This window comes from Aptenodytes patagonicus, chromosome 19 (assembly GCF_965638725.1).
Source record: "Aptenodytes patagonicus chromosome 19, bAptPat1.pri.cur, whole genome shotgun sequence".
Lineage (NCBI taxonomy): Eukaryota > Metazoa > Chordata > Aves > Sphenisciformes > Spheniscidae > Aptenodytes > Aptenodytes patagonicus.
In genome coordinates this window covers 7,438,510-7,454,792 of record NC_134967.1, presented here as the reverse complement: position 1 = coordinate 7,454,792, position 16,283 = coordinate 7,438,510, and the positions used below count along the sequence as shown (strand labels likewise).

The window sequence follows — 16,283 nt, the reverse complement described above, 5'->3', positions numbered from 1 at the left end:
AAGAATGAGGACCTATAGCATAAGTGTAGGACAATGAATCAGTCACTGTAATCTATACTCCATACCATGGGTACCAGTGGAAATAAATACTTAGATTAGCAGCATGTCTTTGTATGCATGGTATCAAAGAAGCAGACCTTACTTCTCATAGCAACTATAAAAAATCACAGATGTATTGCTTACAATCGAGGAACATTTTTAATTAAATAAATCTAAGAATGACTTCCACCTCTGTGTACAGATCAGCGTGTATTTTGGTATAAAGAATGGTGTCCCAATATTTTAATAACTGAATCACTTTGAATCTTTGAATAGCTGAATTTCTCTAGCATGTCATTTAGGCCTAGTGCCAAAGAATCTGCTTTTCTGTGAATCGAACTGCACTGTTCCTTTACTTTGTCAAGGTGATACATGGAATGGAATAGAAGGGAAACCTAGTTAATTACCCGTTAAGAGCTAAAATCCGGTAACTGAACGCACAGCAGCAAACATGCAGGTTCAGAAGATTCCTGTGAAGAACGGAGTATTCCAACTGAGACACATTCTATGAATACAGGCATTTAGCTTTACTATGTAAACTACTGAAATATCATCTAAATACTTTTCCATTTAGTGATTTTGTGCATACTTGTAATGATTATTGAAGTGTTACAAGGAACCTCAAAACCTGCAGTTTCTGCTGAAGCTATTGGAAGGAAGCATGCAGAACGTGACATTATAAACGGGCAGCATGATCAGTACACATGATTTTTGCTGTAGTAACCTTTAATTAGTAACCAATGGTGAAATCCTATTGTCAGAATAGTACAGGCTTATTTCTGAAAAGACACTTAACACAGCTTCATTCTGGGTTGAAACTTGGAAATCTTCAGTATTCTAAAATGTGTGTACTCCAACCTCAAATCTATATGACTTCTGCGTTGCAGAAAGTCATGCGAACTCACTAAAAATTTTTTTTAATCATAACGCCACCAACTTGCTTAAAATTTGTAAATATAAGTAGAATGAATACTAAGCTGAACGTTCACTGAAGATTTCTCCGGTTTTAGTTACCCGAACTCACCCGAACTAGGTGCCCAGGGTAGGCTGAGCAGGTGCCACGACTACTCTCACCTGTGGAATTACTCACAGTAACGCAATGGAAGCGTTAATGCCACCGTATTTTTAAAGTATCGCTCATCCTTTTACGTATTAGAGAACCTGTCAAAAGCTCACAAAAATGTGTAAAAAAATCTTGCCAATCAAAACCGGAAAGATGTTGCGTTTCATAGTAGCTCATATTTTAACCTACACTACTAAAAATAAAATAATCGTCAAGCAGGAAAAAAAACCTGATCAACTGCTCAGCTGGTTCAAATCTTTGTAATTCATTGCCTTGAATAAACCCATGAATATCCGCCCTACATCTTGTAATTCTGCGTACTTATAAGAGTGCAAATTTAGCAGCGAGAATTTAGAACCAGGAATTTGCTCACGATAAATTTATTCGCCATTTGTCAATGCGGGGCACTGCCGGCGGGCGGGCCACTCCCGCCGCCCTGAGGGAGCCCGCGGCGCCGCCCGCCCCAGCGCGCCGGCACGCACCACCCCGCGGGGCGGGGGGGAGGGCACGGCGAGCCGCGCAAGCGGCGCCGGTCTCCTTCAGCCGTTCCGGGGGGGGGCGGACTCTCACCGGCGCCCCCGCCGCGCGACCGCGGCGGTTTGCTCCGTTGCCGTGGCAGCGGATCCAACGGCCGCCGGGCGCAGCCGCGGAGGCAGGAGGCGGCGAGGCGGTGAGGCTGTGGGCTGAGCCGCGGTGTGCGGAGGGACGATGGGCGGGGGTCGCGGGAACGGCCCCCCTGCCCTGCCCTGCCCTGCCCTGCCCTGCCCGCCTCCGCGTGAGGGAGGTGTTGTGGTGCCTGTGGCGGCGTTTCGTCGCCCCGGCCCCGCGCGGGGGGCGGCGTTGTGGGCCCCTGCCCCGGCCTCGGCTCGCTCGGCGGGCTGGCGCCGGAGCGGCCGTTACCAGAGAGGCGCGCTCCGGTGCGGGAGGTTTTGCCGCAGTCCGGCCGCCGGCCCTGGGGCGGGCTTCTGGCAGTTTGCTGGAGCGCGGCCGTGTGGTGGTGCCCTGCAGCGCGCCGTTGCGCGTGGTATTGCTGGGATACGGCGTGAATCCAATGTCGAGATGGTGTTTTGGCAACGCGAGGGTCAGGCGCCATGTGGCGCTCTGTAGCGTGAGGACTCGTGGAAGCAACGTGGCTTTCGCTGTCTGGCTTGTGATTTCCTTAGAGGAGGCCTTTGGGCCTTCTACCATACTCTAGATTTTGGCCTAATTTACCCAAAGCGCTGTTGCCTTTGAGTTGTGCTACCTGACAGTGCAGTGGCTTAGCAGAAGGTATTTGGGCTGCTACGGGTGCAGTGGCAGCTCGATTTATGTTTGTGTTACTTTTTAGTGCCACTAACATCCTTAAATCAACCATAGCCCAGTGTAGGAATTCTGTCTTGGTTTTAAGGTGGTTCTTACCATTCAGTCTATTCAGTACTTCAAATTCCATGGTGTATTTTCTCTGTTCCTTAACTAGAGAAAATAGATACTCTCTTCTAGTTTATGTTTTTGGGTTCTGCAAAAGGATTTACATAAATGCACTCAAAGCTGAGCCACCACCTTTATTAAAAATAATCGTATGTACAAGTCTCTGTATGAGTAAGATCTTGATGAAATGCTCAACCATGTGGTAATAACTCATTCTAGATGACATAGAATTTTCTGAATTCTAATAAATTGTATCAACATTTGAGAACAGTTTATTTAACATTGGAGAACTGCATAAAACGCAAGAGCAAGTAGTGTTTGTGGGAGTTGTTCCGCAATCGTTCTGGGTAAAGTGGTTGCCTAAGTAGATAAAATACATTCAGAAGGTTTGTTTTATTATTGAACTGATTGTTATTAAAAAAAAAATTAAAATTGGCAGTGTCCTTTCTTTTCTATAAGATTTATTAACGTTGATACTCAAAATGTGTGACTAGTGTAAAGGTGTGTGATTGTATCCAGATACTTCACAGGCACTAAGTATTTACTGAATGCTATTAATTCATCTCAAGATACAGTCACCACTATTGCAAGTTCTTGGAGATGATTTATATAAAAACGTGTGCTCTTCTCTTTCTTAGCGTGGTCATTTTGAAAGAACTATCAGTATGGAAGATAATGAGATCAGTTGTATTAAGGAAGAAGAACAAAAATCTCTTCTACTATTTCTGGAAGAGGAAGAAAAAGAAGACAAAGCTGGTCAGTTGTCTAATGTGGAAGAACACTGGGAAGGTGAAAATGGTGAATTATTTTGATAACTCACAAAGAACTAACATTAACGTGTCTTCTAATTTAGTAGACGGGAACGGTACAGTTCTAGGGTTGAATGATATTCCAAGTAAATGCAATGATTCCAGTAGGTGTTCTCTAGCTTTACACTACACAGCTGCAACTAATCCAAATCTAACCTGTTATTTCTATAGCAGTAAATTCTCTACTTTTTACTTCTGTAAGGCATTTTGATTCAGAGTTATTGATGGTAAAAATCTAGTATTTGACTGTATGGAGTTGATTGAGTTGCTCATACATTGGCATCTAGTGCCTCTTGAAGTGCTCTAGACTCTCTCATCTGGCTGCAGAATGGCATAGGTCTTCCACAGATTCAGTTCCATGAAGGTGTTGGATACTCTAAGACATCTAAACTGGCACCAGATACCTCTTAATAGGCAGCCAATTTCTCTAATTGTGTCCAAAAGTATGTTTCAGTATATTACGTGAGGCAACATATCTACCATTTTACAGATTATCATGTATGGTGTAGTGCTGAATACTGATCTTTATTCTGTTTATCTTATATATATATAAAAGAGTTCTTAGGCTATTCTTTTCTCATTGTCATTTGTAAATACTCAACAAAAATTTTCTGTCTTCACAGTACAGGAGGATAAGGTAGTGTAAGATAAACAAATTAAACTGTTGGCCGAAATCTGTCAATGCATTAGCCTCCTCCCCTCCCCCATGTTTTTTTTGTGTGTTTTTTCCACATACATTGGATTGTTGGTGACACTTCCGTAATGAAGGCAGAGAGCATTCTCCTGTTTTGGTTTGCAGGTGTACAATAGTAGTCCTGTGTGTTTTGCCATGTGAATTTTTTTATATACGCTGCAGTAATGCTTAAAAATGTCATCTCTGATTCTTCACGTTTTGACTTGACAGCAAGTATACTAGAGCTTTGCGTTTTAAAGCTCAAAGTCTCTATTAAACTGTTGTTTTAATATCTATTAGAATACAAGCTTGAAGAAGAGTTGGCTGGTGGCGGCAAGATGGGAAACAAGGATGCTTCTGAAGGAATTCAAGACAAATCTGATTCTAGCATGTAATTAACTTGTTGTTTTGTTACCAGTTCTAACAGTAACACTTTATAGTGTTAACTTACCTTTTCAAGGGAAGGTTTGGTTAATGCAGCTATGGGAAGTTGCCGAGCCACATATGCCTACTGCCAGTAAATGTTGACAGTGTTACCATTATCAGCAAAGAAACTCAAAATACACCAAAATGATTTCAAACAAACAAAACAAAACACCCACCAAACCTTCAGACCTCTTCTTGCTGTGTATTTAAGCAGACCAAAATGGTAAGAGAGATTAGCTCACCCCACAAACTGATCAGCTGTATATAATATGTTTTAAACTAGTTTAGAATGTTCCCTTTAAAGTTTTAAACTATTGTTCAGGAAAACTAGAATTTGCAAACCCTAGGTATGATCAGAGGAGCCACAGGCATTTCAAAACAAAGACGTATAATTAATGCATTAAATGTGGGTATAAATGTTCAGCATTAGATATCCCAGTCTAAAAATCTTGGCTTAAGTACATGCATGTAAACTTCCTGTACAGATTATGTTCATTTTTTTCCTTATTTATACTGGTCATGTTTGTAACAGTTTTGCTAGAATAAGAGTAAACCAGAAAACAATTAACCCACAAATGCAGAAGTGGATGACGTACAAACTTCACGTAACTTTTCAATTTTCCATTATGTTTTCGATGTTAATTGTGTGTTTCAATTCAAAGGGAAAGCTTGCAGCACTATTTGGGTGACGTTAATAATATTCAGGCTATGAAGTATACGGATAGAGTTTGCATATTAACCTTACAGAGGAACCTAAAAGAGCTCAATGACATAGCCAAAGAAAAGGAACTTGTGGTCCAAAAAGCCAGGTTAGTGTTTAAGCAAACGTAATCCATCGGCATAAATCACCATCAAATACCGGGATACTGTATCTGTTATAAATATTAGAGTTTATAGAATTTTCAGGAAAGTTACGTGATGCAAACACTTGCTTAATATGATATATTCAATATATCCCCAAAGCCTTGTAAAGAATTAAGGATCAAGGATAAAAATTAATTACACACTTGGAAAAATGAAACACAATAATGAATGTTAGAGAAGAGGTGTTTGGTCTGGGAGAATTACATGCTAATTCCTTTCTGCACAATCCTGCTGGTTCAACAGTCAGTTGGAAACATCAAGTGGAAAATCCATTGTAAGCATTTTCTTAACTGTGATGGAAATGGTACATTAGAATTGGTGAAGTTACTCACATACTTTAAGATGAGCACCTGCTGCTATGAGTGTTTTGCTGTGTTAAGGTCACAAAAACATTCTTTAGCAGCAAATATATCTGAAGAAAGCTAATGTAAAAAGATGCCATTTATGCTGTTGTCATTTTTTGATAATAACTGAACTCTGGATGAAGTCAGAATAAACTCTTGTTACGTTTTTCTGGATTTTTGGAGAAAATGCTTGAAACTAACAAGGGCTTCTGAAGGACCTTGTAAGAAAGTCTTAAAAGTGGGATGGTGGTGGGGAGTTGGGAGGGTTGGAGGAATCCTAGCTGTGAATCTTGCCCCCAAAAGGAAGAGTTTAATGGGAAAGAGTAAAGAACTTAGAAAATATAAATAATCCTTTTGTTTCTTGCAGAGACAAGCTGAGTACCTGTCAGCTGCAGATCAAGATGCTAACAAAGCGGCTGGAGTATGTAGACACCGAAATAGAGAAAGAGGAGGAGGCTGGCAATGTGTAGGTAGAGAGTATTTCTGGATACCAAAGATTACAGGCATCCACTACGTTTATCTGTAATTAATGAGATAAACTTTCCTGTTTTCATCTCTTCATGTTGTTGAACAGTTGATAGAATTTTTAAGCACATATATTAAAGATATTAATAGATCAGTGATGAAATCCATTGCCATTCTCAGGTTAAGATGTAACTGCATTAGCTTGGAAGGCTATTCTGATAAAAGGGTATTGCACTCTCAGCTAGTGAGCAGAGCAATGCATTTGCTCCCATGCTGGCGAACACTTAACGTTGCAGTCACTTTCCCGTTGACATATTTTCAGCAATAATTCCTCCTTTTGAAATAAAGAATAATGGTGCATTGGCTTGGGAATCATTGATCTCTATGCTTTCTGGTCTAGAGGTAATATTCTGTTAGGTAAATCAGTGCAGAAAGAGGTGGAAACTTAGGAATGGATAGGAAAGAGGCATATATTTTAAAATATAACAACAACAGGTTATTAAATCAGCCTAGCCTGCTACTGTCAATTACGCTTATCAGGGTCTCAGTCACTTCTATTCAGTATGATGAACCAACACCAATGTGCTATGGCAGTCTTAGAGGTCATGGTTTTGCTTCTGGTAACTGTTGTAGTCAGGATTTATATATATATGCCATTTCTTTTTCTGTTTGTTTTACGTTGTGAAATGCATTAATGCCTTTCAGGAGTAGTCCTGCATACAGGAGCTGTTCTGAAACACTTTTGCTATAAAGTGGGAGGCAATTTACTGTACTCTTCACATTTGGTTTAAATAGAAAGAAGTGGGTGGCTTGTGTACCGGGAACCAGTGTATTGTGAACAAACTTCGCAGCTGCATTTTATGACCTGTGTTAATCTTCAAGTTAGTATATCGATGAATGATAGAATGATAAAGGTAGGTTAACTGCCAAAATGGAGTAGCTGCTTAAACAAAAACGGTGCGTTGAATGCTAATGAGACTCCTGTGATGGGTGCTAGTACTCCCTGATCAGGATCTCTGATCAAGAGACAGTAACAAAAAGAAACAAAGACAGAAAAGCATTGTAAAACTTTTTATGCTTATGACGGGTTGAATTGTGAGGTCTAGAGATGCAGAAAAATAGCAACTCTCACAATCTATTATATTTAGCAAGTGAATAGTGGAGTAAGAAGACGATAAATTTCTGGCTTATGAAGCTCAAAGGCATCATGTTTTAGCAATAATGAAAATACTAGCTACCATTAGCGTTACTGATGCCCAATACAAAAATTTTGAAGTTAGAGTAGTAACTGCAGGTAGGAGATCCATTTCCAATTTTTGTTTTGAGGAAGGGAGTTTATGTTGAATATAGTCAGTTCACTGTCTGTTGATTCTGTAGTATACTGTCTACTAGTTTTCCTGGGTAGGGAAGACGAAGGAAAATAAACAACTGTGTGGCAGTGCTGCCATTGTAGGCAAAGTACATGGAATATTGTAATGCCATTTTAAAAGCAAAATCAGTCTAGGTTCACCTAAACTTATTTTCTTTAATACTACTACTTTTATCAGCCTGAGAAATGAATAGTCACGTTAAGCTACCAATCAGTGCTTTTGAAATAAATACTCCTCTGTAATTTTCAACCAATGTGTAATAGTTTAAAGAAAGCTATGCCTTTGAATGAAGAATGGACACTTAGAAGGCTAAATCAGTGACTGCATAAATTAGTGGAATTCTAATACATAAATCTTAGCCTCAAAGCTGTGGTTTTTTTGTTGCTGATCTTGTTGGGGGGGGATTTTTTTTTTAAACCTTTATTAGTTCAAATTTCTTTCTGATTGTTTCTTTTTAATGTTGACAGTGCAGCCTTGTCCCGCCTTCAGGCAATGCACAGACGACTGTGCACTGAACTGGAGAAAGAGAAGGATTTTGAGTTGAAAATTGCTTTGACACTAAAAGAAAACATGTAAGTGAGGGAATGAGAAACCAGTGTGATGGGAGTCAATCTTTATTATGGTCTTCATATGCTGTTTAATGGATTCAAAAGTTAGTCACTACAGAAGTTGCTTGTAAGTACCGAACTACATAATTTGAGGTCATGTGAGGTTGACTGCAAGGCAAAGGATCTTAAGAGCAACTTTTAGCCTGAACAGTTCATTGCTTAGGAAATTGGTTGCTGTGGCTCAGCTCCTGAGTTAGTTTTGCACACATAAATGAAGTTTTGATTTTATGTGGAGTTGTGCATACATCGTGGACCTAAACAGGTCTCATTTTAAATGGAAAATAAGCTGGACTAAAGTAGACCTGTCTGTGATACTGATCTCTGAATGAGCATAAACATTTCTAATTTATGCCTCTTAGTGTTTTTTATAAGGCGTAAAGGAAAAGATTTGAAATTGAGAATGATGGAGACATAGTGGTACAGTGCATTTTTATGCTAAGCTAATATTGCTGCTTCTAATTGATTGTTCACACATACTAAATTATTTATTTATATAAGACAGAGTAAAACTGTCTTTTGCAGAAGGCAACAGGCGAGTGTGTTTATTTTGGTACCAGAGGTACAACTACTAATGCCACCACATCAAAGGAACACAAGCACGAGCTTATAGATGTGATTAACCAGAATACAGTATGTTCTGCTGCAGTGTTGTATAATAGCTTTAAAATGCTTGACTTGTTTATTGTGTTATTAGCAATAGCTATATTAATCTGTTTATATGTATCCCTATCATATCTAAATTCCTTCAGCAAAATGTAGAAGAATAAAAGCTATGGCCTGTCGCTGAAGTTTATTGTTGAAGAAAAAGCTATTTTTCTAAACTTTCTTGTTTTTCATATTTTCTTCTGGGTAAATGTGAATTTGAGAAACAGAACCTTGAGCTTTATTTTTTTACTTTTTTTTTTTTTACCGATATTTTTGATGTCTTTACAATGAGATATGCCGTTAGATATGAGCCTTAGTCTGAAAGGTACAATACCCATGACAGTAACAGTGTATGATTTACAATATAAATTTAAAAAATAAAATAAAACATAGCTAGATTTTCATTTTCACCATAGAGCCTTACCTACTCAATAGTCTTAAGTGAAAGAATGTCAGTATTTCAGTGAAAACAGCTCACACTTTGTTTTAAAGGCTTGAGATGTGGCAGACAGAAACTGAGCAGGGAAAATATGAAATCTTCCATGAGCAACTTAAAAAAGATGAGGAGGAGCTAGAGATGCAATACCAAGAACGAGCTAAATTGCGGATTTGGAAGGAAAAAATAGCAGCGCTGCAAGCAGAAGAAAATCGGCGGTCTAGAGAAAAGTAAGCACCTATAAGTCAGACTCTGCTTCCTTGTTCTGTATGATTTCTAGCCAATTCACTATTTCAGGTGTTGAGAAGATTAACTGATTCAAATACCAGTGATACTGTGTTTCTTAGCTGGGTGTTGCTTCAGGAATATTTTATGAGGAAATGGAATTAAAATAAGAATTGCCCACAGTCTTGCAGTTATGCAGGTAAAGATTTCTGATACATGAAAATAAACTTGCTAAAGACAAAAACTGTGAATGCTTTTTGTCTAAGGAAATGAAGTTTATTAGATCAGACTAACTGCATGTGTCTTCATTGTTGTTGGCTGCCAGAAACCTTCTGAACTTATAATCAAGTTCATCGAGATTTCTTGGAGAGGAAAAGGACACCAGTTAATCAATTTGTCTGTAGGTTTTGTGAAAACAAGAGACTGTATGGGGCAGGGGGAGAAGATTAATGTCCTCATTTCAGCACATATTAATAAACTCCCCAACCCCATCCTTAGATGTCGTCATGTTGGAATCAAGGTTTCTTTAGTCCTGCTGCAACTCTTGGTTTGCTTGTGTTTTGCAGAAAAGAAGAGGAAGCCCAGAAAGAATATGAAGAAAGGCATAAAAAAATGCTTGAAGATGCCAAAAGGAACCATGAAAAAGCAGTATGCTTCCTGAGAAAAAGCATGGCAAGGTCATTGTTCACTTCTTTTCTGTCATTGTACATTCTCTGGTGTACAGTCCTTTAGTCTTTGAAAAACAGTAATTTTTCTGCTAGATGTATCTTCTGTTACACTTGGAAATCTTCTGCCACAGTACCAGTGCTGTGAAGCATTCAAATCTTACATGGCACAAAAGGACTTGAAAAGAAGAAAATCCACTTACTGTCCTAGTATGGTCTTCAGATTCCGTGTAGCTGAAGGAACTGTCTTTTTGATGAGATGCAGAGGGGTCTGACTACTTGTAGGCGTTAATAATGATTTGAAACATTTTATATGTGTGTCATTAACTGAAGTAGTTTGAAGTAGTATAACTAAATCCCAGGTTTGGAACTTGCATTCTGCCGTTCTATATTCCCTCCGAAATGTGGTAAAAAAGCTTTCTTGCTGTCTGGTAAAATTGGTTGATAGGCCATTTCTTTGTGCTCTTGTTCTTTCCTGGTTGATGGTAAATTAAATGTTCTTTTCATAGGTTTATGTTTATATAATTACTGTGGTGTTGAATTATCTTGCTACTAAAGAAAGTGTGAACATTTGTTACTTACTTTTACTCGTATATTAGGACTTAATTGAAAAAATGATTGAAATAATTGTACTGTTTCTATGTGGGTTTATTTTTCATTAGATGGCATGTGCAAATTTGTAATAATTAAGAAAAACAAACACCGAAATAAGATTCCCCCCCCCCCCCCCCCCCCCGAGTAATGTATCAAATATATCAATCTTACGGATTTTTTTCTAGTTTACCATTATATTAGCTGGAATACTCTCAGATTTGATTCATGCCTATATATTTCTAGCTTTTAGAGTTTCTAGGGTTTATTTTTAGTGTGGGTACAAGTGGTTGGCTCATACAAAGTTCACTACGTAATTGTTTAGATATTGGTTATGTGAGCAACACCTGAATTCTTACTTTATTTTAGCAACTAGACATATGTTACAATGTGGAACACATTCTTCATATTCAAAATTATAAAAAAAAAAAAAGTTGTTGAGCAAACTAGTTGAAAACCTGTTGGCACTTGTAACTTGACTGGTACCATATATAGAAGAGTCTTCCAACTGTTCCGCTTTACCCACACCCAGTATCATAGTAAACACAGAGGCTTACAGGAAGAATGGTGACATTGACAATTACTACTTGTCAGGTTAAACATTCTAATACTAAAAGCTTTCCAGGATATGAGCCTGAAAGATTTTACTTTGCTTACAGAATTCATGAAAAAAACGCAAAGGAAGAAGTGAAAACTCAGGAGCATATGGAGAGAAGGATACAAGCTGTGCTTTCCCTGAAAAACAGCATAACTTCCAATAGGGTACTGCTGCTGTGGCTTAGATGGGGAATGAAGAAATTGACTTGTTAGACTGCTAGGTTTTAATGAAAGTAATTCCAGTTTTCATTGCAGAGTTGTTGTGTGATGCTGTCAGATCACCGACCAAATCTCTTTTGAAACTGGGGAGAATTTAACTATAGGAGTAATGCCGTTAGATTTGTATGGGCAGATTTTGACACTTACGGAGTTTATTCTGTCAACAATCTAGTTGTTCTGATAGGGCAACTCTCTTGAAAATAATGCATCTACAAATAAGTTCTCTGACAACTCGGCCAGAAGCATTTCCAGTTATTTGGATCCCAGTGCAGAAATACTTCATATGGAGAAAACATATGGAAGAAAACCAGTTACTTAAGAATTTAAATAATGTAAATTAAGAATTTCTGAGCTATGCTACTTTGCTCTTCTACTTATGTTCTGTAGAATCTGAGGGAATGATCTTAATTTAATATTGATTTGATTAGAACCGTATCTTTTCACGTTGTTTCATTGAGTAGCATTTCAAGGGCAGGCTAGAAGGGTAGAGAAGTAGCCCTGACCTAGTCAGAGCTTTCTGCATCTCAGCACACCATGACTACTGTGTATATTAAAACCAGTAAGTTCTACTTCAGAGAACTCTACCAGAAATTTATAGTTAGATAAGGGGACCAACACTAGATTCTCTGTTTTATATTCTTCAGTATGTGAATCAGATATGTAACTGTGGTTTGTATGGCTTCATAGGAAAAACTCCAAACTTTCCAGGTTTGGAACAAAGCAATGGCCTTTGAGGCAAAGAAGCAGGAGATGAAAATGAGGGAAGCTATCCTGGCAGAAGGAGGTAATGTTGCCAAGGAAGTTTTCCTCCATAAACGACTGCTAGAGCATGAAAAAGAGAAACAGTAAGTATTCATATCTATATCAAACTTTCAGCTGCTTGCTGATGCTCGTGCAGGAATATATTGGCGCTCTTAATCAGATTCTGAAAACATAACATCTATGATGCTGTCTCAAGGGAGTGAACTCATCACACATACAGAGTATAAGAATATTTGTATAGTCTGTTTTAAGCGCCTTGAACTTCTAGCTTAGGTATTATTCAGAGAACCAAAGTTAGGAGCCCATGTTCTATGATTAGTGCAAAGAAGATAAAACTACTCCAGGAGGGAAATTCAGTGAACCTAAACTGGGTGCCTGAAGTAACTGTACTTCTGTGTTTCCTGAACACTGTCCCTATAAAAACAGAACAGCTTTCTTAGGCTTTTAGAGACAATCTCTGGAAGATTGCGCTGCAGGAAGGTCAGAAGCAAGGTACTCTCCTTTGTGCTTTTTTTTGATTGAAATTACTCCTCTGCCTTTGTAGTAAAGTTGATAGGAGTGTGCCTCTGTCTCGTCTGCTCTGGTGCAAAGTTTAATTACTGTTTTTAACCACTTAGAACATGAACTTGAGCCGAGATACCAAACAGAGGGTGGCTGAGGTATGTGCTTCTGCATGCTGGCTCTGCTACAAAGGCAGTAACCTATAGCAAATGTTAGAGATTTAATAAGTAAAGGTTCAGTAAGTCTTAAGTTTTGATTAAATAAAGCTTCAGTCTTGATAGCTGCATAACACTGCTTCTGCTATCCCTAAATATGTTCTAAAAATCATGTTAATAAAATAATCATATCCGTTTGTAGAGATCTGCTGGAAATATCCAACTCTAAGTTTAATCTGTTTCACCTTGTGTGCTTTCTCCCTTTCACTGTTTCCCTTTGCAGGCCAAGGGAGATCACAGTTTGTTAGTCTTAATGTTAGCTGTGTCATGTTTCTCACAGCAGTTCTTTTCTACTTTCAGCTACCATCCTGCTAATCTGCTGAAGAACTGCTTAGTTATTTCTCCCAGGGTACTGCCTTTCTCCTTTTCTGTGAAGGGATATTCTCAGTTTTCTCTGAGTATACTTCAGCCTGAATATATATTTCTGAATTATATGCAAAAGAAAATAATTTTTTAGTCATTAAAACCATATGTCATTAAAATGTATATCACCTATAAAAAGATTCTTAAAGAACTGATCGCTGGAACCAAGGACGGCTTTATACTTAAGGCAGATAGCACTGGGAGTCAGTATACCATTACTATGTCTTTGTAACCACAGTTAGCTTCTTTGTACCATGATTTTCCAAAAATACATTATAAATGCAATGCCATTTCTCTGCTGCAGTGGGGCATCGTGAGGCTAAATTCAGACACTGAAGTGCTTCCGTAGGCAGTAGCCTGTATTTAAATGAGAGGCGATATTTTGTTTGCTCCTATTTAGAACCAGTAATTATTTTTATGGATTAGTTGAGGAGGTGAAAGTCTATATTAAAAGCAATCATTAGTGCGATAATTTCTTGCAGAAAATTGTGTATTAAACTGCTGGTATTAAACTGAGATTAAATTATCTACTGTCACTTTTGTCACACTACTCAGTGTGTCATGGAATTTGTAGTCATACATAGCTTTGAATTCATATTTTCCAAGTTCAGTACTTATGTCCTTACCTTTATCCATTCTTCCTCCCTCTATTAAATCCACTGGATTTCAGATAGGCAGTTTTCTTTAAATAGCTAACTAGGTTAGGAAAATTATTTAAAAACTTTGTTTTCAGTAGCAATGACTGGTATGCTTTGTCAACTCCTCAACTTCTAAAACACTGTAATTGAGTATATTTAGCCTGCAAAAATGTATAAATAGCCTCTGAATCGCCTGGTGTCTTGACACAAATTACCACTGCGCCCAATTTAAAGACTTGCTGTTTAGCTTAAAGACTCAAAAGAAACTGGACTGTAATATTTAATATTATTAGTAAACAACCATGGTTGGTTTAATATTTCTTACCACATTGGATTACAGAGCTTTTAGAGAACAGCAAAAAACAAGAAAAATTGAGATTGTATCTCAAATTTTGCAAGAAAAAGCTTCTATTTGCAAGCAGAAAAAAAGTCAGTCCTGTACTAAGGCAATTAAGGGTGGTGGTAAACTTGAGGATTCTTTACTGTGGAGGATGAAAACATGGCAATATATTGAGAAGATCTGCAAACATTCAGCTGGAGCAATGTCACAGGTAAACAAAGGCCTAAGAATTAACTGTCTTTAGATTTATTTTTTGTCAAAAAATAATTCACTGCAGGGCAGTGAATTCTTTTGCCTGTGAATAGCACAGGCTACAATTAAGTACCAGACAGTACAGAACAAGTGCAGAGTAATTTCTCCGTTAGATCTCTTAATGACTGTTAGTCTCCCTTTTCTTGATTATTGGTGCTTGTATGGATAAAGGCATTGTCCTGTTTGGTGTGGGGTGGTTTTTTAAGGGCATTTGTAAGAAGAGGTGAATTTTCAAACACATGAATCGCAACAGGCATCAAAAACCATGAAAGTACATTCACTTCCTGTTTAATTACCTTCATCCCTGAGTAAGGCTTCAGATCAGCCTTCTTGTCAGCACAAGAGAAAGGTTTCCACTGTGTTAGAAAGGAGACAGTGGTTCTCTCTAGACATAAGCTTCCTGGATGGTTGGGTTTTTTTATCTGCACAGTATTCCAGGGATTACTGGCCTGGAAAATGGAGGTGGAGTGAATTGAATTCCCTGATGAAACTAGTGGCTTCATGCAATCTTAGGTATTTAAAAGAAAAGGGGTGGGGGAGATGTGTTGGTAGAAATAGTCATACTACAACAAAGTCCTTGGTCATCATGTGGTACACAAAACATTCAAAAACTACAGTCGGTATTCTCATGCCTGAGGACTAGTTTCTAGCCTCCTATAGTATATAGTTAATGTCATATAGATGCTTTTAACGTAAGATTTTGTCTGTATTCAGTGTCTTAAGAAGGGATCGACCTAAGTTGTCATCTTTGGCCTCTGAGCTTTATAGACCTGTCATTTTTATACTAAAAGATCTCCTCAGAAACTGTTAACTGTTGAAGTAACTGTCCTCTAGTAATTTTTAACTATATCTTCAAAACTTATGTTCTTTCACGAAAGTCACAGTGCTCTCCGTCAGCTTGTTTCTCAGCTAGTGAGAGAACTGCTTCCATAGGAGAGATTTCTGAAAAAATACCTCACGATGTGCTCTGTGAAAGTGGTGAAGATGAGAGAGAGAGGGACAAGACCCTAGTAGAACCAGAGTTCCCAGGACTTTGGAGTCAGGAATGTGACTTGCACAAGGTAAATGTTGCGATATCTCTTATTAGAAATAGAAAAGAAAAAAAAATGTGGATGAGATCCTTTTGTAATTGACTCATTGTGAAGTCAGTATATTAACGAATTAGAGAAGTTTCATTTGCCCCTCTAGTAGTTGTATATATCTGAAGTAATGACACTGGCAAGTGCTGTTTTAGGAACCTTGCTTAAAAACAATAATTATCTATTTTGCAGTTAAAATGCAGACTTTATTACATAGATGTAGAGATTCAGATGTGAGAATATAATCAGAGTAATTGCTGTTTGACACTATTTTTGTAGTGTTTGTTCTCTTAAACAGAAAACAAAAACTAAACATGACTTTCTGTTGAGCTGGCAACACAGATTGCTTTATGTGGAAACAACTTTTTTCGTACCATAGTAGGCAAAGAAAAGCATAAGATATGCTAGCAAAGTAATAGTATTCTATACTCTAAACAGAAGTAAATAATACACTCTTACAGAGTGGAATTGTGTAGTTAAGATCTTAAATGTTATTCCAAGGTATACTTGCATATACTGCTTTTTTGAGATGTAGAAGACCATTAAGAGCAGACTTTATAATCGATCAACAAGAAATAATGTCAGTACATGTTCATATACTTGCATGAAAGAAGCACTGGACCATAACTGCAATGTTCCAGTGAAGTTAGCTGATTTTTTTCTGAATGAGTACTTGTTTAAGAAGTT

General features: G+C 38.0%; 1 protein-coding gene across 1 annotated transcript in view; it reads left to right on the top strand.

Annotated features, from left to right (window-relative positions):
• Nucleotides 1-1,739: 1,739 nt before the first annotated feature.
• CFAP74 (cilia and flagella associated protein 74) overlaps nt 1,740-16,283 on the top strand; it is a 49,709-nt gene continuing 35,165 nt past the window's right edge. The window contains 12 exon segments of the mRNA XM_076356404.1: nt 1,740-1,772; nt 3,148-3,298; nt 4,292-4,382; nt 5,080-5,226; nt 5,993-6,091; nt 7,928-8,032; nt 9,206-9,379; nt 9,941-10,051; nt 11,290-11,392; nt 12,134-12,291; nt 14,266-14,476; nt 15,396-15,578. Of these exon segments, the coding sequence (XP_076212519.1) occupies nt 3,175-3,298; nt 4,292-4,382; nt 5,080-5,226; nt 5,993-6,091; nt 7,928-8,032; nt 9,206-9,379; nt 9,941-10,051; nt 11,290-11,392; nt 12,134-12,291; nt 14,266-14,476; nt 15,396-15,578 (1,506 nt within the window). The 5' untranslated portion in view covers nt 1,740-1,772; nt 3,148-3,174.